Source organism: Panthera onca, chromosome D4 (assembly GCF_046562875.1).
Source record: "Panthera onca isolate mPanOnc1 chromosome D4, mPanOnc1 haplotype 2, whole genome shotgun sequence".
Lineage (NCBI taxonomy): Eukaryota > Metazoa > Chordata > Mammalia > Carnivora > Felidae > Panthera > Panthera onca.
In genome coordinates this window covers 46,567,815-46,591,583 of record NC_138351.1, presented here as the reverse complement: position 1 = coordinate 46,591,583, position 23,769 = coordinate 46,567,815, and the positions used below count along the sequence as shown (strand labels likewise).

The following is a 23,769-nucleotide window of genomic DNA, read 5'->3' as shown; positions in this document are numbered from 1 at the left end:
TGCTGAGTTAGAGAAATCATGAGAAAAAAGAAGGACTTTCTAGATTCAAGGAATCAAGTCTGATATCTTGTTTAATTTCCCAGATCTTTCAACTTTGCTTTAATTCTGAAGTTATGTAATCCAGAATATCTCCGTGAAAGACATTATGACCATAGCATAAATAGCCCACATTTCCAATTTAATCTTAGGGTTTTCCTTGGGTGCTCTTGAAAACGTCCTTTTTGGTGGTAGCCAGCATCAGAGTAAAGCATTTCTTTATTTTGGCCGTCTTTAATTTTTTTAAACATGAATGGATGAGTTTTTAAAAATAGTAATAAGGCAGTGTGCTGATTTGCAGTCTTCCCTGGCATTTCTCTTGCCTTTAGCTAATCTTTGTTGTTGTTGTTTTTTATTTTTAAATTTACATCCAAGTTAGTTAGCATATAGTGCAACAATGATTTCAGGAGTATATTCCTTAATGCTCCTTACCCTTTTAGCCCATCCTCCCTCCCACCACCCCTCCAGTAACCCTGTTTGTTCTCCATATTTAAGAGTCTCTTATGTTTTGTCCCCTTGTTTTTGTATTATTTTTGCTTCCCTTACCTTGTGTTCATCTGTTTCATTTCAAAGTCTTCATATGAGTGAAGTCATGATATTTGTCTTTCTCTGACTGACTAATTTTGCTTAGCAAAATATCCTCTAGTTCCATCCACATAGTTGCAAATGGTAAGATTTCATGCTTCTTGATTGCCCAGTAATAATCCATTGTATATATATATACCACATTTTCTTTATCCATTCATCCATCGATGGACATTTGGGCTCTTTCCATACTTTGGCTATTGTTGATAGCCCTGCTATAAACATGGGGGTGCGTGTGCCCCTTCGAAACAGCACACCTGTATCCCTTGGATAAATACCTACTGGTGCAATTGCTGGGTTGTAGGGTGGTTCTATTTTTAATTTTTTGAGGAACCTCCATACTGTTTTCCAGAGTGGCTGAACCAGTTTGCATTCCCACCAGCAGTACAAAAGAGATCCTCTTTCTCCACATCCTCACCAACATTTGTCGTTGCCTGAGTTGTTAATGTTAGCCATTCTGACGGGTGTGAGGTGGTATCTCAGTGTGGTTTTGATTTGTATTTCCCTGATGATGAGTGATGTTGAGCATCTTTTCATGTGTCGGTTGGCCATCTGGATGTCTTCTTTGGAGAAGTGTCTATTCATGCCTTTTGCCCACTTCTTCACTGGATTATTTGGTTTTTTGGGTGTTGAGTTTTAGCTAACCTTTGTAATTCCCTGTTAATGTGTTTTGGTATGTAGGTTTGTTCTCCACCTCTTCTTACAGGAAAATTACAAGAGAATCTAAAAGCTAACAACATGTTCTTTCTCTCTGAAAGGACAAGAGGAGTGATCATTTGGAAAAAGATGTAACATTCAAAACCTATCTTTAGGAATCACATGAGGAATCTCTAGGTTTCACTGCTAGTTTTGATAGGTACTCAGTAAATACTTGTAAAAATGACTAACGATTTCCATTATTAAATAAATGAAGTTTATGATCGTTTCAAACCCTCGTAATCTAGATTTTAAAGGAGTAACAAGTCCTTAAAGATCAAGTTTCCTTTTGGAGGAACATAAAGAGTAATTAATGAAGGCACTGCCTTCCAGAAAAGTCTCAAAATTAACTGTGTCGCGCTTGCTGAAACTTTATCCTTTGTAAAGACTGACAAAGATATCCACATTGCCTTACATGCAGTGACCCACTTTTCCACAGACCATATGCAGAGTTCCCATTTTTGTTTGGGGCCCATAAACACACCTGGATTCCTTTCTCTTTAGTTCTTTTTTTTTTTTACATGTTTTAACATTTTTATTTATTTTTGAGACAGAGAGAGACAGAGCATGAAGGGGGGAGGGGCAGAGAGAGAAGGAGACACAGAATCGGAAGCAGGCTCCAGGCTCTGAGCCATCAGCCCAGAGCCCGACACGGGGCTCGAACTCACGGACCGCGAGATCGTGACCTGAGCTGAAGTCGGACGCCACCCAGGCGCCCCTCTCTTTATTTCTTTAAGCTTAAATTTGCTTATCTACCAATAGATCAATGGTCTTAGTCTATCGTTTTCTAACATCTTTAAAGGACAAAACATCTAGGAGTCATGGTGGTATTAAAAGAACACCATGAATTACTGCTATGACTATTTTAATTGTATGCTATGAGCAAATCAGATGCCATTTTGAGAAGTCAAGGTAAATCATTGCCACATGAGTGGTTTAAGACCAATTTATGAGGAAAATGCTTACAATTTAGAAAGTGCTTCCATTAACTTATTTGTATATGAATTGGGAAATGCTTGCTAGTATTTGATTTTAACAGCAGATCATCTAGCTTCCACTTGCAAAACCTTTGTTCCACTGAGTCTGAGAACCAATGGTCTTCACTATTAAACTCTTAATAAAATGAAAAATAACATGTCAGTCTAATATAAAATCTGATGTAAATTTTTGAGAGTCAGAAAATTTATCACTGCTTTTCTTATTTAAAAAACGTAGTTGTGCCTGTACTTATCTCAATAAATTACAAAATGTTTTGTTTCTATTGCCTGTCTTTTAATGCCCTCTGCTTTCTACCATTCTCCTTCCCCACCATATATCTATGCGCTTTTTCTGTTCACATCAGTGTGTGATCTTTTTTTTTTAATGTTTATTTATTTTTGAGAGAGAGAGAGAGAGAGAGACCAAGCACAAGCAGGAGAGGGGCGAGAGAGAGAGAGGGAGACACAGAATGTGAAGCAGGCTCCAGGCTCGAGCTGTCAGCACAGAGCCCTATGCAGGGCTTGAACCCATGAACCATGAGACCATGACCTGAGCCAAAGTCGGACACTCAACTGATTGACTCACCCAGGCACCCCCAGTATGTGATCTTCTAATTATGGCTAAATAGACATGAACTACAAAGGGAAAAGTTCAATTTTGCTAAAATCTAAAATTAAGCATTGTAGTTCATACTTTTCTTTAATAAGAAATCACTGTCCTTAAATTTCTGGGATGGTAATGTGAACATACAGAGGATATGGCCAGGAGCTACTATTCAAAATCGCACATTTTTTTTAAAGCCCACCTGATGAATATAAAATGATCTCCTTGGTCTCTGAAATGCCAACAAATAACCTCAAAGACTTACAGTACTACAATGCTTTGTATTCATCACTCAATCCCAAACAACAGCTGACTGGCAACGTTTCATAGTGTCCATTTTCCCCCTTCTACGATATAAGGTGTTTTCTTTTAAAATGTTCTTTTCTGGGGCTCCTGGGTGGCTCAGTTGGTTAAGTGTCCAACTTCAGCTCAGATCATGATCTCACGGCTCGTGAGTTAGCGCCCCATATCAGGCTCTGTGCTGACAGCTTGGAGCCTGGAGCCTGCTTCAGATTCTGTCTCTCCCTCGCTCTCTGCCCCTCCCCTGTTCTCTCTCTCTCTCTCTCTCTCAAAAATAAATAATAAACATTAAAAAATTGTTTTAATGTTCTTTTCTTCTCTGTACATAAAGATCATGCCTGCTGATGTTTCAAAAAGAAAAACCATTCTGAGGGCCTCAGAAACTGATTTAATGAAACGGTCTTGAAAGTGTCATTACACCACCGGCCAGGCAGTCCGTTCATTTCAGGGTGATCTTAATCTTGTTCTGACCTTCAGGAAGGGTGAGATGAATAGGAAGAGGCTCAGTTTATATTCCCAACGCTAATGAATGGCTTCATTATGTGACCTGACTGTATCTGCTGCAAAGTCATAGTGACAAAGAGAACATTTGTTCCTGTGTCTAAAGACTTCTTTTAAAAAACCTTTATTCCTACCCCCAAAAAGGAGAACTGTCACCACACAGGACGCTTATCATAGACACTGCCATCCTTCCAGCGTGCTCCACCCGTGCCCCAGTTGCTGCCTGTTGTTGAGTGTGTGTCCATTTCGAAGCCGTCTTCTCTTGAATTTCAATAGGGGCCACTCTGGGCAGCTGTCTCCCAGTTTTCTATCTTTAGAATGACTCTCTTCATCTTGCATTCACACATGACCCAAGGAATATAACACACAGATTGGGTTTCCTGGCTTCCCAGGTTAGTCGGAGTGAAGTTTGACACTGATAGATGGGGTCAAACTAAGGTGCCCTCAGGAAGTTGAGCATGCAGATAAATCGACTCACTGTTAATAAGTGTAATTATGTTCAAAAAAATTGAAATTGAATTTAAGTCTGTTAAATACTCCTCCCTTTTTGAGCTCCAGGCATAGGTGTTTACTCGTTATAAGGAACCTTACAAATCTACTGCACCTTTAATAAGATTTTTTTTTAAGCAGCGATACCTTATCTTAGTTTTTAGTTTATTTATTTATTTAGAAGAACATCTTATTTATTTGAGGCAATAATTCTTATCTCAGGCCACAAGAGTATCTTTATCTGGAACGGAGGTGAACTTGGATTCCTGGCATGGCAGTCCATAGATCACATGATATTCTCCCATCTCACTCATCTTTTGATAATGCTTCAATCTAAGAGTTCCCTGGAAACTTCCCACTAGTGGGAAGGCTTTTAGGCCATAGCCTTCCCGCTAGGGATCCCTCTGGTCCTAGTTGTTCACTGTGCCAAGAGAAATATGTGACCAGGTAGTCAGACTAAGTTACTCAGCAAACTCATTAATCCCTGGACCAGCTCAGGCACCCTTGTTCATATCTGCTTTCTGGTCGTTACACAGGTAGCTGTATTGATTTTAGACAACCGTGTCACTTGATAATTGCTTACAGCCTTGAAAAAAGGCCGCTAGAGTAAGAAGGCAAAGGGCAAAGTTTATAGCTCTTTACTATTTTATAGACTTTTGATTTATTTTTCTCTTTGCTCTGCCAAGGACTGAAGCCGGTTGAGTTCTTCTCAAAACTCAGAGAGTAACGAATTCCAAATGTGACAGAGCCCCATGTGGTTACAGTGGCTTCTCTGGTGTTTGTCTCTTTTGGTCTATCAAATGTTTCTTCAGGAAAGGAAGAAGTGACAAATCTAACCTGAGAGGGTTGACACCAGGGACCAGTGGTTTGGAACCTTAGTTCAGTTCCCGTATCAGGAAGATTTCATATCAAATAAAATAAATAGGAATTGGAGGGGGGGGGAAAAAGGACTCCAGAAGGACAGCAAACTAATTTATATTACTAATACTAGGCAATTCATATATGTTACTTTATTTAATCCTTGTAACTAGTCTACGGTGTTACTGTTACATACCTAATTTACCAAAATGGCGGCTTACTGCAGTTGACTGGCTCTCCAAGTACTGTGCAGCTCGCGTGCTATTTCAGAGCCAGGACTATCTCAGCGTAAGACACAGACTCTTTCAAATACATTTTGTTCCAAGGAAACAAGACAGCATTCATTACAACAATGTGAAGTTGACTGGCGCGTTTCCTAAAATATATATTTTGGCAGATCTTTTTCTGTAATGATTTCCACGTAGAATCCCTGTTAACTTTTTCAGGTCAAAAGAGCAGCATCCATTAAGACATTGTATACTATTCTGGAAGAAATATGTTTGCTCACATTATCTGGTGCATTAGATTTAGATGCGGCAAAAGTTTGGTGCAAAAGGATCCAGGACCTCTTGGCACCCAGGACCACTCCCTTAAACACACACACACACACACACACAGAGAGAGAGAGAGAGAGAGAGAGAGAGAGAGAGAGAACAGAGCTTTTCCTGAGCCTTGTTCAGACCTTTCAATCATTGATTTTTATGTACTTTCTTAAGCCCAGGTAAGAATTTCAGGGTTCTCCCCTACTAGCGATTGAAAAACAGTTATGTCTCTGTGTGCCAAGTGGATGATAAATAACTTCTCACATGTTATCTCAATAATTGGTATATATTGTTATATATCAGGCTATCTTTCTATCCCGATTTTACAGATGAGGCAATGAATTCAAAGCTGTAGAGGTTTGTACAAGTTCACCTAGCTAAATGACAGAGCTAGAATATGAGCCTGTGTCTGTCTTGATGCTCAAATTGTTCTCTTCCTTGTGACATGTTTACATTTGCCCTTCTACCCACAAAACCTCTCCTTGGATGATATTTCTACTTTTGTTGTTAGCTGTGGGTTTTTTTTTTTTTTTTTTTTGAAGGCACTGTAAAATAAGAAGCACCAAGGGAACATGATAATACCTTAGAGTCACGTGGAGCTGGGTTTGAATTCTACTTATGACCTAACTATCTTTGCTGTGTCTTTGTTTTGGGTTGTTAATCCCATCTAGTGACATTTTCAGATACTGTGTGTTTCAAGTCTTGAGTGTCTCTTTGGTTCAGTTTTTTGTTCTGTTTTCCATTTCCCTTCTCATTGTATTTATGTTCATTTTCCCTGTGGATTTTATTTAGAGTAGCTGCTTTAATATCTCTGCTAATTCCATCATCTCTCAGTCCATTTCTGTTGACTCATTTTTTTTTCCTGAATACGGGAAACACATTTTCCTATATCCTTATAGGTTTAATAGTTTATATGGAATGTCAGACATTGTAGTTTTATGTTTTAATGTGCTGGATTTTGGTTTATTTCTTTAAAGAATTTTGGGTTTTGTTCTGTAGGCAGTCATTGGTTGTAGATGAGTTGGTTTTTTTCTGGTCTTGTTCTTAAGCTCTTTCAAGACAGGTCTTGATTAGGCTTTACTTTAGGACTAATTTAGCCTCATATTTAAGAGTGACTTTTTGGGGGTTCTTCATTGAATGCCCTATGGATTCAAGAATGTCTCTCCTAGGTGGCTGGTGGGACTTGGAATGATTTCCAACCCTGAATGTATTCTTTGGCTTCAAGCTCCATGATGTTTGTTTTCTTCCTCTGAATGTTATACTTGTTGAGCCTTACTGGGCTTCACCTGATGTGTGCACAGGTCAGTATTCACCAAGGACTCAAGAGTACCCCCTGAAAATTTCTGGAACTCTCTCTCCATAACTAGCTCCCTCCTTTTGGGTGCTCTGCTCTGCAAGTTCTGGCTGGCTTTGGCCTCCCCAAACTCTAATCTCTGTTTCTTCAACTCAGAGAGATTGTCTAGGGAGGATCCTCCTTCCTGGTGCCCGGTCTAGAAATTGCCTCCAATTAGAAAGCCTCATTTGCTTCCCATCTCTCAGGAACCACAGTCTTCCGCTGCCTTTCATCCAGTGACTACAAATAGCTGTTGCCTATATTTTGTCTAGTTTTCTAGCTGTTTACTCTGGGAGGTTAATTCTTGACCTGTAAGTCCCTCATGATCAGAAGTGAAAGTCCCTGTGGTTGGAAATGTTATTTAACTTCTCTAAATCACAGGTGGGTTTTTTTTCTTTTCATTTTAAAGTGGAGATAATAAGACCTACCTCTCAAGCCTATTATAAAGATTATAAATAATATCAATATATTCTCTTAGTACTGCACAACATTTGGATTTAATATGCCCATGTCTTGGTTTCCTTTTTTGTGCAATGGGAGCTGTAAGAGCACTTAAATCATAGAACAATGAAATGAATTCATATTTAGAGTTTGCCAAAAGTAATGCCTTACACATAGAGTTGTAGGTGTTGGTTAAATAAAAATTTTATTTAATTTCCATCCAAGTTAGTTAGCATGTCGTGCGATAATGGTAGTTAAATAAAAATTTTAGACAATCATGGGGATGTTGTCTGCTACTAGAAAGAAAACAATTCTACCACTAACCAACAGCAAACATACTTGGAGTTCAGAGGACATGCAAACAATTTCTTAACTTTTCCCACTGAGATGCTTTTCAGTTTATAGAGACCATCTTTCATGGTTGTACAGGGTTCCGTCTCTCTCTTCTGCCCTTCATTTTCCCTCTGTCTTAAACTTCTTGTCCCCTCCCTGCCCAGTTACCCAGTTCACTCCTGGCTGCGTGATGAAATATTCTCAAAATCATGATGCCCATATTTGCCTGCATCTTTGAAGAGCTTTGGTGTATCTTTTCCTGTTGATCTCCGAAAAGCTTAGGTCTTTTAATTTTGTCAGAAAGGATCCTATGTAGCAAAAATCTTTCTCTTGTTATCTGGACCACTTCTTATGACTTTGATATGTTTGATGTGCTAAGAGTCTCTGTTGCTTTACAGTATTTTACCGAAGAATCCTGCTGAGGGTTGGGGGTGAGGGGAAGAAAAGAGGAGGTAATAAATTACAAATACATAAAGCTTTACGAGAAGTATTTCATATGTAGTATATATTAAGTAAGTGGATATTGCCATGTGAGTGGATACACAAGTAGCATTGTTATCTAACCAAGTATAAATACGAAGACTAGAGAAAATAGGAAGTCAATTGTGAAGTATGATCAGAGGGGTGTAGGTGGACTATATTGCCCTGAACTTGATCATTTAGGTATAATCCAGACTCTCCTGTTATCAGTTCCAGAATTCAACACTTCCACTGCTCTCTTTCTCGTATCTTAGAGTCCCTTGTTTCATTGTCATTCAGTTGAATACCACCTGGCAAAGTCCCAATCCTGGATGGACTGTGGACCTTCTCTGCTTCTGTTCAAAGCAAGGTAAATTGATGTCATTATTACCTTAGGGGTGACTAAGCAACTATGCACTATATATCTGGTGACTAACCAGGTATATTAGTCAAGTAATACATGCATATATGTTAAATATGAAATATATATATATGTCAATATAATTTTATATTGACACCTAGTCTTTCTTCCATCCTTCCTGCTAAAGACCAAGCCTGCCATGAGTTCCATCTCTTTCTCCTCTCTCCACTGGCCTCATCTAGTCAACAGGTTGTCATTACCACCTCAAAAACCAAAATAAAATATCAAAGCCCTCCAAGATTGAATATTCCATTATTGCTTTCTTTTGGTTTTTCTCCTCCATGTAGTGATCAGACTTTTGTTGGCATCACCTACATTGTTTTTTCCATTTCATCTTAAAAGCAGTGAAATCTGGCTCCCACCCAGACTGCTCTGTTGAAAATTCTGTTTACGAAAGTCACTAATGACTTCCATGTCATTAACACCAATGTGTGCTTTCAAGTACTTTCTTTGCTTATCCACTCGGCAGCATGGGACACTGCTAGACTACCCTTCTTTCTTGAAAGCCGCTTTCCCTTCTACTGATCCAGACACTCTATTTCCCTTTGTGGTATCCTCGTCCACTCATTCCTTAGATCCTGGTGTGCCTCAGGGGGTGATCTTAGGCTACCTGATTTTCTTGTTCTGTATATGGAAGTTCTACAACCAGGCAGTCCATAAGTAGAAAGAGAAGATGCTCCCAACTGATCTTATTCTGATCTACTTTTATGTCATGCTATACAATTTGATTATACTTCACTGTTTTTCCCTTCTCACCCTACCTAATCCAGTTAAGCTTCATTCCTGGGATCTTTATCACTGGCTCACTGAACAGGCCTAAACAGTGATAAGAAGATAATAAGCAATTAATAAAAATTTGTTGACTGAATTAATGTCATGAGGACCACTACATGTTGTCTAAGTGCTTTTAGAGCATGCACCCTCTTGATCCTTCTTTCTTTGGATTAATTGACATTTACTGGGAAAAAAAAAACACTGATGGAAGATAGGCTTCATCTTATTTTCAGCTGTGGCTGATTAATAGGGGACTGAGCGGGGACTGAGCTTGGGAGAGCTATGTTGAATGTACTTGTCCGGGGGTCAATGGAAAAGAGTGTTTCAATCTATTGATACTGTCATACCTCATACAAATAACATACTAATATCATGTATTGAGTGTGGAGCATCTGCCAAACACTGTGATAAGCACATTGTTTCAACCAGAAGTCACAACAGCTGCATGAGATACTGTTGTTACCCTTGTCTTTACATTGATGTAATGGAGACGCAGAGATGTTCATCGCTTGGTTAAGAGCACACAGCAAACAGATAGTAAAGCTGGGCTGTCACACTTTAGAGCCCATGAGCTTAAGCATCATGCTACACTCATAATGCAGAGTGGTGGCCTTTTCTTTCCCTGTATTTTTGCCATTCTTGGCCTCAATTAAACTGTGAAGAGGGGACAGAAAACCAGCATAGGCGATGATAGTATGGAGAAAGAAGGGTACTCTGCCCTATGAGGCCTCAGTGATCACATCTCAAAAATGAATAATTTCACTAAAAAAATACATGCACATGCAAACACACACTTCTTCCCCCTTTTGAACTAGTCACAAAAGTTGCCAATATAAGAGAGAGAATCTTGGTTTTGAAACATTTCAGAGTAACTGCCAGTCTGATGCCCCAATATTCTCACGAACTTTAATGTGTATTTCCTATAAGCAGGAACATTTCTCCTGCATAACCATAACGTCATCATCAAAATTAAGAAATTAACATCATTACATTAGAAGAATGTAATACTCAGCCTTCATGTTTAGATTTGTCCAGTTGTACCAGTAATATCCTTAATAGCAAATGGACACTGTTGAGAATCACACTGTGTTCAGTTGGCATATTCTCTAGTCTCACGGAACCTCTAGCAATCTGCCAATTACAGTTCAGGCTTCCTGCCCCCGCACTGTTTCCCACAATGGTTTCTGCTCATGAGTCTCTGTTTCAGTAAACTGTTAGTCCCTGGATTCTCCGGCCTCTCTCTCTCCAATTTGGGGGGCGTTGGTTTGCCCTGTGTCTTCCTCTGTCTTATGGATCCAAAAAGAGTGATTGATTTTTCAGTGTGTTTAGCTTTTTACTTAATAGGACAGAGTGATGCCTTCTAAGCTCCTCATTTGCAGAACTGGAAACCGGAGGTCCCTTTAGTCTCCTTTAATCTGGAACGTTTCCTTGGTCTTTCTTTGACTTTCACAGCCTTGAACTGTTACAGGGCAATTATTTTGTAGAATGTTCCTCAATTTTGGTTTAAGTGATATTTCCTCATGATTAAATCCAAGTTATTTACATTGGTGGAAATAGCGCAGAAGGGATGTTGTTATTTTGATTTGCATCTTATGGGATGGTGCATGATTTCAATTTGTCCCATTACTGATGGGGCTCACTTTGATCCTCTGAGTAAGTATGGCATCTAGGCATTTTGATGTGGCTGCCTGGCTATTCCTCTATTTAGCTCATTAACACTAGTAAGTACTTACGTAAGCTATACGAACTATATGAGGTATATATATTTAATGTTTATTTTTGTGAGAGAGAGAGGGAGAGCACACATGTGAATGGGCAGGAGCAGAGAAAGGGAGGGACAGAGGATCCAAAGTGGGCTCTGTAATGACAGCAGAGAGCCCAATGCAAGGCTCGAACTCACAAACCATGAAATCATGACGTGAGCAGAAATTAGTTGTTTAACCTACTGAGTCACCCAGGCGCCCCCGTTGAGGTAATAGATACATTGATTAGCTTGATTATAGTGATCATTTCACAATGTACATGTATACCAAAATATCATATTGTTTACCTTAAATATATACAACTTTTATAAATAAACAGAGAATAAAGTTGTTGAGTATTTTCTATGGCTGTACTTTGAAACTTTCTCCATAAGAACTTTGCCTTCCTCCATAAGTCACTCACCTTAGGCTATGACTCTTTCCAGAAACTGTACCCCCACAGATACTCTACTCTTCTCAGGCTCCAACACCCCATGCTAGGTCAGCTGTCCATATGGAGGCTCGCCTCATCCTCTTTGAGCCCTGGCATCCCTCTGAACTACCATGCATCCCCACCTCTGCTGGCACAATTCTTACCTTTTTTCTGCCCAAATAGTGGTTTTAGGACTGGATTTTTCAGAAAAGGTATACGAAGCAGAGATTATATGTCATTTAAGATCACTTCTAACTAACAGCGTCTGATGACAGATAAATTAATATGGTTAAATTTTTGTAAATAGATGCTCAGAAAAAGGGGGCAGAGGTGTGTTGAGATCATTGTGACAAATGACCATGCTCAAAATAATCACTGAGTCCAAGGAAAGTGAGGTAGTGAGTAGCCTGGATGAGGGCTAGATGTATCAGATGGGGACTCTGGCCAGAAGCACAAGACCCGAGAGCATGCAGAGAAGTCAGGTTGTGCTGACCAACAGCCCTTAGGAAAGGGAGAAGTGATGTCTGTGAATAGTCAGGAAGCAACAAGTGTCCATTAAAGCGATCAAGGCAAGAAAAGGGAAAGACTTCACAATACTAACCAGCAAGTATCTTCATATGACTTAGAGTAATTAATGATCTTATGCATTATGGGAACTATTCATTTTGTCAAAGTAATAATGTGCTGCTGACCACACATTATTAGACCACTAGGTGCCATGAACTTTTGGATTTCTCTTGCCAACAGTGCAAGATGATACCAGGCTCTAAGTAATTGATGTTATGCTGCCATCTTTTGGTTAAATGTAAAATGCTTTTCTTACAGGGGCGCCTGGGTGGCTCAGTTGGTTAAGCGTTCTGGACTTAAGTTCAGGTCATGATCTCACGGTTAGTGGGCTCGAGCCCTGCATCGGGTTCTATGCTGACAGCTTGGAGCCTGGAGCCTGCTTCAGATTCTGTGTCTCCTTCTCTCTCTGCCCCTCCCCTGCTTCTGCTCTGTCTCTATCTCTCAAAAATAAATAAACATTAAAAAAAAATTTAATGCCTTTCTTACTAATGAGCTATTGTGGTATGTTTTGAACACAGAGAGGTAATCGCGAGGTTTTTTTTGCAGCATTAATGTTTTTTAGATTGACAATAGTGTTAAATAAATTTGTGGGGAAAAAGGTGAATAGATAAAAATGTATATTTGAGCAAATTTAAAAACCACTTACAAAGTCCATTCTAGTGAAAGATAGATTGCCACTGGTAGTTTATTCTATTTTTTCTTTCTTTTTTTAAAATTTTCTTTATGTTTATTTATTTTTGAGACAGAGAGAGACAGAGCATGAACAGGGGAGGGTCAGAGAGCGGAAGACACAGAATCTGAAGCAGGCTCCAGGCTCCAAGCTGTCAGCACAGAGCCTGACGTGGGGCTCAAACTCATGGACTGTGAGATCATGACCTGAGCCAAAGTTGGATGCTTAACCCAATGAGCCACCCAGGCGCCCCTATTCTATTTTTTTCAAAGACTTTGTCTGAATCAGTGATACTTAAGACTTAGCACTTTTTTTTCATTGTCATACTTTTCCACTGTTTTTCTCTGAAGTATTATAAGCTGGCAGTAGATTCCCTTAATACCATCCTTAGATTTAGACAAAAGGGACCCACACACTAGGCTTTGCCATTTCATGGGCTTCATATGTCGTTCGTGACCCTCTACATGCACATGCTTGTGTACAGGCACACACTCAAGTGCATGTACACATACACATGCACACACACGACTCTTTTTTTTTGTTGTTGTTTTTACTTATTTTTGAGAGAGAAAGAGACAGAATGTGAGTGGGGGAGGAGCAGAGAAAGAGGGAGACACAGAATCTGAAGCAGGCTCCAGGCTCTGAGCTGTCAGCACAGAGCCCAACGCGGGGCTCGACCTCACGAACCGCGAGATCACGACCTGAGCCAAAGTCAGACACTTAACCAACTGAGCGACCCACGTGCCCTGCACACACAACTTTTTGTTAAGAATACCTAGTGTCCATGTCACTTAGAATCTCAAGACTGGGGAAAGAATACTCAGGAAGGAATCGGCGTGGGTGCTTGGGTGGCTCAGTGGGCTGAGCGTCAGACTTTGGCTCAGGTCATGATCTCACTGTTCCTGAGTTCGAGCTCCACGTCAGGCTCACTGCCGTCAACCTTTCAGCGTAGAACCCACTTTGGATCCTCTGTCCCCCTCTCACTGACCCTCCCCTGCTTGTGCTGTCCCCAAAATAAATAAATATTTTTAAAAAAGGAATGGGCCAACTATCCCCAAGGTGGACACAAGGCTGGGAACATCTCCTGCTTCCATCAGCCAGAGTGCAAAGACTTCCTAGTACAGGGAACAGTGAGTAGAGTCCTTATAAGGATGGTCCCTTGGTAGTGAGATGACATTACCCTAGACTACAAAGTCTGCTCCATCCATGCTACCAAAGTTGAAAAACAAGCCCCAAACAAATCAAACAGATTCCAAGTAATTCAACTATGTCCTACAACAAAGCCCAGCCGTATATGTAGGGCTTAACAAATCTAGTACCCATGATGTAGAACTTAGAATGTTCTGAATCCAGCCAAAAGCCATCAGGCATACAAAGAAATAGGAAAATAGGACCCATAAGCAGTAGAAAAGATAATCATGAAACAAGGCCCAGAAATGACACAAATGACAGAATTTGCAGAGAAGGAAGCTTAAACACCTATCATATATAAACCACATAAGCTCAGGAAGATAGGAGAAAAGATGAACGTGATGAGGAAGGAAATGAAAGATATCAAAAAGGAACAAAATAAACTTCTAGAGATGAGAAATATACTACCTAAAGTGATAAATATACTAGATGGGATTAACATTCAGATAAGATAAAGCAGAAGAAATTATCACTGAACCTGAAGACATTGCCATAGAAATGATCAAAAATAAAAGAGAAAAAGCTAAACGAACAAAACATCAGTGGCCTGTATGATCATACTGATGGTCTGATATATCTGTACTTAAAGTCCCAGAAGGAGATAAAAAATGTTGAAAAAAATAAGGTCTGAAACTTTTCCCAATTTAATTAAAATTATCGGGGCGCCTGGGTGGCTCAGTTGGTTAAGCGCCCAACTTCAGCTCAGGTCATGATCTCGCAGTTCGTGAGTTTGAGCCCTGCATCGGGCTCTGTGCTGACAGCTCAGAGCCTAGAGCCTGCTTTGGATCTGTGTCTCTCTGTTTCTGCCTCCTCCCTGCTCATGCTCTGTGTCTCCCTCTCAAAAATAAGTAAATTAAAAAAAATTATAAACTCACAGATTCAAAAAGCTTAGGAAACTCGTAATAGAAGACACAAGAAGAAAATTGCATCAAGGTGCATTATCATCGAATTGCTGAAATATAATGGTACAGAGAAAACCTTAAAAGCAGTTGGCGAAAGAGAAGACATATTATGCAAAAGAAATAAAATTAAGATGACAGCAGTCTTCTCTTCAGAAATCGTGCAAGCCAAAAGACAATGGAACAACATCTTTACAGTACTGAGGGAAAAACTATCTCAACTTAGAATTCTATACTCAGCAAAAACGTATGTTCAAACTGAAGGCAAAATGCTTTTTCAGACAAACAAAAAGCCAAGAGAATATGTCACCAGCAGAACTGAGATACAAGAATTATTAAAGGATTTAAGAATAATAATAGTTATTCAAGAAAAATGATAGCAAATAGAAATTTAGATCTACTGAAAGGAAATGAACAGCACCAGAAATGGTATGTTGGTAAATGTATGATAATGAGTAAATATAGAAGAAAGGCTTCCTCATTTAAAAAATCTCTTTAAAATATATAATTGACTATTTAAAATAAATATAGTATCAATGTTTGTGGGGTTTAAAACACATGAAAATGTTTAGCAACTAGAGCACAAAGGATGAGTGGATGGAGAAGAGTATATTGTGATATCCTTTAAGCCATGTGTAATATTATTTGAAAGTAAATTGTAATATGCTAAATAAAGATATATATTTTAATATTTTTTAAGTTTTTAAATTTACTTTGAGAAAGACAGAAAGCACACGAGCATGGGAGGGGCAGAGAGAGAGGGAGAGAGAATCCCAAGCAGGGTCCACACTGTCAGCACAAAGTCCCACATGGTGCTCGATCCCACAAACTGACCATGACCTGAGCTGAAATCAAGAGTCAGATGCTTAACCGACTGAGCCACCCGGGCACCCCAAAGACATATATTTTACACCCTAGAGAAAGTACTATAAAAATAAAGTGGTAAAGCTAATAAACCAATAGTGGAGATAAAATGGAATCATGTTTTGTAATCAATCCAAAAGAAGGAAAAAAACCATATGAACAATTAGAAAACAAATAGCAACATGGTTAGATGTAACCCTGCTATATGACAATCATACTTACATACTCACATAAATGTAAATGTGACAAAAATATATAGCCATGCATAAGACAGAACAAGAAAAGTGTTTTTAAAAAGGTATACAATGCTGTGAGGATTCAGAAGACAGATTATAGCTTCGTAAAAGAAATCTACATCCTAAAGAAGTAACCCTTAGTCCTTGCACAGACACATATTAGAGGTGAAGGAGGTAACACCATGGGTGATATTTCTGAGAGAGAAGACACACACACACACACACACACACACACACACACACCTCTGCTAGGTGTATTAAGGAAATAGTGAGTCATTAACTTTATCTAGAATTCAGTTTCCCTTACCTTATATTTGGAGCAACAATGGGAGATAAGATTGGAAAGGTAGATCGAAGGCATATTTGGGAGGACTTAAAATGTGGAACTGGGTATTTGTAATTCAAGAGGCATTATTAATGTAAAGATAGTAGCTTTGCTTTACCATAGTTAGTGGTACCCGAGGGAATGTACATCAGCCAACTGCCCAACCTTTTCACATATAACTTTATCATTTATAATGATTACATGGCATTTAATTATATGGATATACCAACATTTATTTAACCATTTCCCTATTATTGGACCTATAAGCCATTTCTAATATTCTGCAGTTGTAATAACTTTATAATGACCTTCTTTTGCTAATTTTTTTCTCATTCACATTACTTTCATAGGTTAGAAACTTAGATATTGAACTACTTTAGTAAGATATAAAACAATTTGGGATGCCTGGGTGCCTCAGTCTGTTGAGCGTCCAACTCTTGGTTTCTGCTCAGGTCATGATTTCATGGTTTGGGAGTTGGAGCCCCATGTCAGGCTCTGTGCTGACAGTGAGGAGCCTGCTTGGGATTCTCTCTCTGCTCCTCACCTGCTCTCTCTCTCACTCTCTCTCAAAAATAAATAATGAATAAACATTAAAAAACAATTTTAGATTGCTCATACATATTTTAAGGTTAATTTGCTCAAGCGTTTGCACAAATTTACAGTTCTACTTGAGTTTTTAAATTTAGTAGTCTGTATAGATTTTAATTCCCTGTCCCCCCACCCCCTGTCCAAGTACCCTATAGGTGCTGCTAAGCCTCTGATAAATATTACTCCATGAAAGAGTACTCCTTTAAAAAAATACTCTCAATAAAAGAACTTTAATAAGCTTGACTAAATATTTAGAAAGCATATTGTGTTGAGTGAAACTTTGTATCTAATACATAATGAGAGTAATAGAAAATCATATTGGGTGACTAGTCTGTAATTATCCAAGGAACACATACAATGAATCAAGTTCTTTTGGTTACTTCGTTAAACAGCCAACACAATGGGGAAAGTGGAGGAAATGTCCCATAAACACTATGAAAAGGGAACCAGAAAACCCAGTATGTAATCTTGGAGTAATGACAGCATCAGAAAACAAAACCAACAAAAGAGAACACCTTCCAGAACAATCTGAGCTGCATGAAAGGCAAACATTCACTAAAGTTGGAGCTTTCCTAAGTCTGCCCAGAGATAAGTGGCATGTTTGACCTTCACCATGATTAACAAGCATTTCTTTGAAATTGTGTCGGTGCTGTTGGCCTCTTCTACTATCTTCTCCCTAGAGTTGAAACTGGCTCTCTTCCAACAAAGAGTAAACAGAGAGAGTTTAAAACTCTTGAGTACATTGCAAAGCTCATCAATTCAGCAGTGTCTGCCACACAGGAAAAACTTCCTGCTTCCCCAGCGGTCTGTGAATCCTCGCCAGTACCAGAAAGGACAAGCACTGGCCATTCTTCACGAGATGCTTCAGCAGATCTTCAGCCTCTTCAGGGCAAATACTTCTTCGGGTGGGTGGGAGGAAAGCCACGTGGAGAAGTTCCTCACTGAGCTTCATCAACAGCTGGAATACCTAGAAACACTCACAGGCCTGGAAGCAGAGCAGGACAGCAGCATCTTGGGGAGTGAGAACGTTAGGTTACCGATTAAAATGTACTTCCAAAGGATCCACGATTACCTGGAAAGCCAAGAGTACAGCAGCTGTGCCTGGACCATTGTTCGAGGAGAAATCAACCGGTGTCTCTTCTTTGCACTCCAGCTGATAAGAAAGATAAGCAAACGAGGAATGCATTCCTCGAAGAATGTGGAGCATGAGCCGAGGGCAGACTTTAGAAGCATAGGGTAGGTGGAGGGGCGGGAGGACTGTTCTAGAGACTATTATTTCTTCTTGTCATTAATTGCTTTGGTTTCGTGTGTGTAGATATATGTATATTTACCTGTCCTTTAAGATTATGCGTAGTGACTACAATGGTCTTTGTTTTGTAATGTCACTTTGTATTTTCCATTCATCTTAAATTTTCATGAGATAAAATAGATTCATCAGTATTTCATACTTGGTTCTTCAAGTGGGTTTATTTTCCTCAGAGTAAATGAGGTACGTTTCCACTGTACTAATTTCTTAACTTAGCACATCCAATGATTTCTTTTCCAGAAATTGGTAGAAACATTAAGAAGTACAAGGAATAATGTGCATTGCCAGACTTGAAAATGTCAATACACACTGAATATCTGTTACAGGTGACACAATAGAAATATGGCCAAAGGTCACGAACAGCAGATTGCAGAGGGAAAACAAATGCATGAAAACAGGTTCAACCTCACTTATAATGATAAAAAATACAAATTAAAAGTGAACAGCATGCCATTCATAACAGCTGAAGGCCTACACTTTCGTGGAGATTTTGGAGAGGGATGCTCCTATAATTTGCCAGAGCGCTGGAAATTGGTAGGATCACTGTAGAGGCAATATATTGATATCTGTTAAAATTACCATCTTTGATCCATAAATTTGAAATTGATCTTATAAAAATGCTTGCATATGTGTCTGATGGTGTGCATACAATACTGTTCACTGAAGCATTATTTATAATATCAAAAGACAGGAAACCACTCAAATTCTTTTAGTTTGAGACAGTTGAAGTATGGTCACGCAAAAGAACACCACCTGGCTGGACAACAGAGTGAGGATGCTCTTCCTATACTGAAAGAAAAGAGTAAAAAAATAGGCAAGATGAAGAACAGTGTGTATAAAGTGCTGTATTTGACATTAAAATGTAAAACAAGAGGTGCCTGGGTGGCTCACTCGGTTAGGCATCCAACTTCGGCTCAGGTCATGATCTTGCGGTTCGTGAGTTCGAGCCCCACATCGGGCTCTGTGCTGACAGCTCGGAGCCTGGAGCCTGCTTCGGATTCTGTGTCTCCCTCTCTGTCTGCCCCTTCCCTGCTCGCACTCTGTCTCTGTCTGTCTCTCAGAAATAAATAAACATTAAAAAATTTTTTTTAATAAAATGTAAAACAAATTTTCTATTTGACCTAACTTGTGCATGAACAAATAAAGAATATATAAGAATAAACTACAATGATGACCTGTGTTTTGGGGAAACGAGGCTAGGGGAAGAAGCAGGGGGAGGGAGGTTTTCCAGCATATTTTTGTATTTTTAATCGTGTGAACATTACAAATTAAAACAATAAATGAAAATGTACCTAACAAGTCAGAGTTCTTAGAAATACGCATGAAGGAGTCTTGCTGGCAAAAGGAAGTGTTAGATGAAGGGTAGAAGAAACAGGACTGCTCCAGCCTTCCCCTGGAGGGGAGGGGAGTGGCCAGGAGAAGGAGGAAGGCTGCACAGAAGGGCACTCGTGCCAACCAAGGGAGGGGGTTTCCACTCATGAGAGCTGCTAGGGATGAAGGGATTCCAGCTCTTCCAGCCGGGAGCTCCCCGAAACCATGATGGAACAAATGCGGGGCCAGAGAAACTGAAGTTCAGTTGAGACTTGGTGGCTTTCCCACGGCCACGGTGACCTTCACCCAATGTAAGAAGCAGAGCCATGGTCCAAAATTCTGGGGCTAGTTCTGCCACTTTACGTCATGCTCTGTTTTTGACTCATTGTATAATTCGAGATGAAATCTATCACTTAATGTGAAAACTTGCTGAAGAACAAAACACATTTCATTTCGGTTTAATTAGTGTTAGTAAGTGTATTCGTTGTTGGCCTGTGCTTTCGGATTTGGCTTCAGAGGAAGGAGGATGAGCTGAATAGGCTCCTGAGTCTGAGGCAGGGCCAACTGCCAGAGAGGAAAAGGGCAGAGAAGCAGAGGCAGTCTTGGTCCACGTGACCTTTCAACCCCTGTGTACCTTCAAGTTCACCTAGAGGTAGGGAGGTGGAGAGAGGAGAGGCATTTACCACACTTGACTGCAAATACAGGTCATTTGCTTCACATGATCAGTAGAATTTTTGTTTTCTTTAAACCAGGAAGTTTTCAGAAGCAAATCCTTCATTTAACACATTATTCGATTCTCAAGTTAACCTAGCAAGATAGTTTCTGTATTATCTTCTTTTCTGAAATGAGAATAACAAGACTTTAAAGGTGAAGTAACTTGCTCAAAGTAATGTAGCAAGTCACGGAGCCAGTAAATGCCAGAGCAGAGATTCTCCACCAGATCTGTCTGACTCAAAAGAGTGCACTCTGTTCTAGACCCCACAAACCCGAATGGCATTGTGGGAGATCTCTGCGAAATAATAATGATAACAAGCATGACGACAATTTGCTCCTGGCTTTCCTTATTCAAGTTCACATACTGTCCGCAGTCTTGAATTAGAGAAAGAACATTTTCTCCCCCTGGATATTTCTTTCCTAAGAACTGAAGAGAACAGAATGGAGAAGAGGCCAAGTAGAAATTTACAGTAGTTAATATGTACTCCTATCTAGAAGCTAAAAGCAATACTGTACATGCTAATGTTTCCCCAAACATTTAGCTTTATTAGGTTGACATCCTACTTGTATTACTGTCTTAACTGCTTCATACAAAATAAAAATTGCTTGCTTTTAAATATGTGTGCTCTCTTAAAACTTTAAAACCAGAGTTCTAAACTTGGAGATATTGAGGAAGGTACATACTTTATTTTTTTATTTTTTTTGTGTGAGCTTTTATTTATTTTTTATTTTCTATTTTTTAAATATGAAATTTATTGTCAAATTGGTTCCCATACAACACCCAGTGCTCATCCCAAAAGGTGCCCTCCTCAATACCCATCACCCACCCTCCCCTCTCTCCCACCCCCCCATCAACCCTCAGTTTGTTCTCAGTTTTTTTCTTTTTTTTCAATATATGAAATTTATTGTCAAATTGGTGTCCATACGACACCCAGTGCACCAAAAGGTGCCCTCCTCAATACCCATCATCCACCCTCCCTTCCCTCCCACCCTCCATCAACCCTCAGTTTGTTCTCAGTTTTTAAGAGTCTCTTACGCTTTGGCTCTCTCCCACTCTAACCTCTTTTTTTTTCCTTACCCTCCCCCATGGGTTTCTGTTAAGTTTCTCAGGATCCACATAAGAGTGAAAACAGTATCTGTCTTTCTCTGTATGGCTTATTTCACTTAGCATAACACTCTCCAGTTCCATCCACGTTGCTACAAAGGGCCATATTTCATTCTTTCTCATTGCCACGTAGTACTCCATTGTATATATAAACCACAATTTCTTTATCCATTCATCAGTTGATGGACATTTAGGCTCTTTCCATAATCTGGCTATTGTTGAGAGTGCTGCTATAAACATTGGGGTACAAGTGCCCCTGTGCATCAGCACTCGTGTATCCCTTGGGTAAATTCTTAGCAGTGCTATTGCTGGGTCATAGGGTAGGTCTATTTTTAATTTTTTGAGGAACCTCCACACTGTTTTCCAGAGCGGCTGCACCAGTTTGCATTCCCATCAACAGTGCAAGAGGGTTCCCGTTTCTCCACATCCTCGCCAGCATCTATAGTCTCGTGATTTGTTCATTTTAGCTACTCTTTCTGGCACAAGGTGGTATCTCACTGTGGTTTTGATTTGTATTTCCCTGATGAGGAGCGACGTTGAACATCTTTTCATGTGCCTGTTGGCCATCTGGATGTCGTCTTTAGAGAAGTGTCTATTCATGTTTTCTGCCCATTTCTTCACTGGATTATTTGTTTTTCAGGTGTGGAGTTTGGTGAGCTCTTTATAGATTTTGGATACTAGCCCTTTGTCCGATATGTCATTTGCAAATATCTTTTCCCATTCCGTTGGTTGCCTTTTAGTTTGGTTGATTGTTTCCTTTGCAGTGCAGAAGCTTTTTATCTTCATGAGGTCCCAATAGTTCATTTTTGCTCTTAATTCCCTTGCCTTTGGGGACGTGTCAAGTAAGAAATTTCTGCGGCTGAGGTCAGAGAGGTCTTTTCCTGCTTTCTCCTCTAGGGTTTTGATGGTTTCCTGTCTCACATTCAGCTCCTTTATCCATTTTGAGTTTGTTTTTGTGAATGGTGTGAGAAAGTGGTCTAGTTTCAACCTTCTGCATGTTGCTGTCCAGTTCTCCCAGCACCATTTGTTAAAGAGACTGTCTTTTTTCCATTGGATGTTCTTTCCTGCTTTGTCAAAGATTAGTTGGCCATATGTTTGTGGGTCTAGTTCTGGGGTTTCTATTCTATTCCATTGGTCTATGTGTCTGTTTTTGTGCCAATACCGTGCTGTCTTGATGATTACAGCTTTATAGTAGAGGCTAAAGTCTGCGATTGTGATGCCTCTTGCTTTGGTCTTCTTCAAAATTACTTTGGCTATTTGGGGCCTTTTGTGGTTCCATACAAATTTTAGGATTGCTTGTTCTAGCTTCGAGAAGAATGCTGGTGCAATTTTGATTGGGATTGAATTTGTAGATAGCTTTGGGTAGTATTGACATTTTAACAGTATTTATTCTTCCAATCCATGAGCATGGAATGTTTTTCCATTTCCTTATATCTTCTTCAATTTCCTTCATAAGCTTTCTATAGCTTTCAGCATACAGATCTTTTACATCTTTGGTTAGGTTTATTCCTAGGTATTTTATGCTTCTTGGTGCAATTGTGAATGGGATCAGTTTCTTTATTTGTCTTTCTGTTGCTTCATTATTAGTGTATAAGAATGCAACTGATTTCTGTACATTGATTTTGAAGAGACAAGGTTGGGGGCTCAGAGTAAAGATAAGCTCATTTGTACTCATAGGCTGGGTCATCTGAGTTATCCTTGTCACATATACATGTATGAGCTAAACAGATTATTAAATCAAAAAGCAGGTTACAAAATAACTAGTACCATCATAATTTCTATAAATAAAAATGCCTGTAAAATGTCTGAAAAGAATTGCACTAAAATGTTCACAGCAGTACTATCTGGGTAATAGAATTTCCATTCTCGTATTTTTGAATATTATTTTCTTTTATTAAACTTTACTTATTTTGAGAGAGAGAGCACACATGAGCAGGAGAGGGGCAGAGGGAGAGGGGGAGAGAGAGAATCCCAAGCAGGCTCCACATGGTCAGCCCAGAGCCCAACGCGGGACTTGAACTCACAAACCGTGAGATCATGACCTGAGCTGAAGTCGGGCGCCCCGCCGACTGCACCACCCAGGCTCCCCTAAATATGGCTTCTTGTAGAGATTTGGCTTAAGATACTTATCACCTGCACTAAATGAAGCCCCATCTCCAGTGTGTATCAGAATCATCTGGAGGGCTTGTTAAAATACAGGGGGCATGGCTTCACCCCAGTGTTTCTGATCCACTAAGTCTTATAGTGGGGACTGAGTATTTGCATTGCTAACAATTTCTAGATGATTTTGATGCTTTTGGTCCTCGGACTCCACATTACAGCCCATGCCTCTGTTTCTTGATAGCCTTGGTAGACTGTTAACAGCTGAAGACATGGTCTCTTTGAGGTTACTGATCTCATATTTTCCCATAATACCTAGAGAGAAGTGAGCCTCTCAGGTGGGAGATAGTTGGTAAGGATAGTTTTTTT

At 39.6% G+C, this 23,769-nt stretch overlaps 1 protein-coding gene and 1 pseudogene across 2 annotated transcripts in view; both read left to right on the top strand.

Annotated features, from left to right (window-relative positions):
* LOC132663447 (ubiquitin-conjugating enzyme E2 variant 1 pseudogene) overlaps positions 1-23,769 on the top strand; it is a 77,559-nt pseudogene that overhangs the window by 41,977 nt on the left and 11,813 nt on the right. The window lies entirely within an intron of this gene.
* On the top strand, positions 17,129-19,297 carry IFNE (interferon epsilon). Its single transcript, XM_060609673.3, has one exon. The coding sequence runs from the start codon at positions 17,478-17,480 to the stop codon at positions 18,102-18,104; it is 627 nt and encodes a 208-aa protein (XP_060465656.3). The 5' UTR covers positions 17,129-17,477; the 3' UTR covers positions 18,105-19,297.